The 1747-nt window shown below is 61.8% G+C and overlaps 1 protein-coding gene across 1 annotated transcript in view; it reads left to right on the forward strand.

Annotated features, from left to right (window-relative positions):
* ETH_00018485 (uncharacterized protein) overlaps nt 1–1747 on the forward strand; it is a gene marked incomplete at both ends in the record, with an annotated part of 6726 nt that overhangs the window by 1578 nt on the left and 3401 nt on the right. Inside the window, 3 exons of the mRNA XM_013377735.1 lie at nt 142–614; nt 993–1167; nt 1404–1459. Of these exons, the coding sequence (XP_013233189.1) occupies nt 142–614; nt 993–1167; nt 1404–1459 (704 nt within the window). The remainder of the gene's footprint in view (nt 1–141; nt 615–992; nt 1168–1403; nt 1460–1747) is intronic.

Genomic DNA, 1747 nt, shown 5'->3' on the forward strand with positions numbered 1-1747 from the left:
GCAGCAGCAGCAGCAGCAGCAGCAGAGGAGGGGGGGAGACAGATAGAATTAAGTGTCTCCGTTCTTTCTCGTTTAGCTGCTTTAAACAAAAGTCCCTGCTGCTCCCTGTGCAACCGTGTGGGCTCAACCTGGCCGCTGCAGCAGAAGCAGCAGCAGCAGCAGCAGCAGGAGGGGGAGCTGCTGCTGCTGCAGCGGTGTCAGTTCTGCAACGTGAAAGTCTGCAGAAACTGCTGGGGGACTGTCGAGAGACAACCTGCTGCTGTCTCCTTTTTGAGCGAAGCAGCAGCAAGAGCAGTTCGGCTGCAGCGCCGCAGGGCCTGGAGAGACGGCAGCAGCAAACCCCCAGCAGCAGCAGCAGCAGCAGCAGCAGGTCCGGGGCCCGCAGCAGCAGCAGCAGGCTTGGGGGCCGCAGCAGCCGCGGCGGCCGCGGACGACCCCAGCAGCGTGGGCAGCGACGAAGCAGCAGCAGCAGCAGCAGCAGCAGAAGCCTGGGTTTGCCCCCGCTGCGCTTGTCTCCTTTCGGGGGAGTTGAGTTCATTTGCTGCTGCTCGGTGTCTCCTCTGCAGCAGAATTGATGGCTTGCTGCTCAAGAGGGTGGACCAGAAGCCTGCAGGGTGAGCTGCTGCTGCTGCAGCTGCTGCTGCTGCATTGAGTGATACTGCTGCTGCTGCTGCTGCCCAGGCGGATGGAGGTAGCAGTACCGATAGTGCTGCTGTTAGTCACCGCAGCTGCTACTGGCTGGTTTGGTCTTTCTCCTGCTGCTGCTGCTGCTCCTGTTGCCGCTGCTGCTGCTACTGCTGCTGGTTCGTGACTTGTTGCTGCTGCGTGTTCACCCCCACCCAACGCGCGCCCCCCCTTGTGCTGCTGGCTCTGCTGCTGCTGCTGCTGCTGCTGCTGCTGCTGCTGCTGCTGCTGGTTCGTCGGTGCTGCTGCCCATGCATCCCCACCCAACGTGCGCCCCCCCTCTGCTGCTGCTGCTGCTGCTGCTGCAGGAGCAGCCGCAGCGCGCACCCCACAGACCCCAGCAGCAGCAGCTGCGCGCAGTGGGTGCACTGCGTCTGCGCCGAGGGTTTAGTGCCTCCCCGATTTGCTGCTCTTCCCACGGAGTCTCTCCGCAGCATTGCCAGGACTGCCTTCGACAAACCCTGCTGCTACTGCGGCCTAAAAGTAGGGTTTAGGGTTTAGGGTTTAGGGTTTAGGTTTTGGGGCTTGGGCAGGCGGGTAGGGTTTGCGGCCTGGGCCGCCGGCTGGGGTCTAGGTTGCGCGGCTGCGCTGGGGGCAGTGGGATTTAGGGTTTAGGGTCTAGAGTCTAGGGTTTGGGGTTTAGGGTTTGGGGTTTAGGGCTTAGGGTTTGGGGTTTAGGGTTTAGGGTTTACGGTTTGGGGTGGTGTGTGCAACTGCAGCAAGGAGCGACAACGAGCTGCAGCAGCAACGGCAACGGTAACCGCTGCGCTTACGTGTACGTCCTTCGCCTTCCAGCAGCAGCAGCGGCAGCAACATCAGCAGCAGCAACAGCAGCAGCAGCAGCAGCTAAAGCGCATACCCTCCATTCCTAGCATAACTTGAATCTTTTACAGCTCCTGTTTGGCAACGGCCCCTTCCAGCTTCCACCTGCCACTGCTGCTGCCATCATTGCCCCTGCTGCTCCTTGTGCTGCTGCTGCTGCTGCTGCTGCTGCTGCTGCTGCTGCTGCTGCTGCTGCTGCTGCTGCTGCTGCTGCTGCTGCTGCTGCTGCTGCTGCTGCTGC

The sequence above is a fragment of the Eimeria tenella genome, genomic scaffold, assembly GCF_000499545.2.
Source record: "Eimeria tenella Houghton genomic scaffold, Eth_scaff61, whole genome shotgun sequence".
NCBI classification, from domain to species: Eukaryota; Apicomplexa; class Conoidasida; order Eucoccidiorida; family Eimeriidae; genus Eimeria; species Eimeria tenella.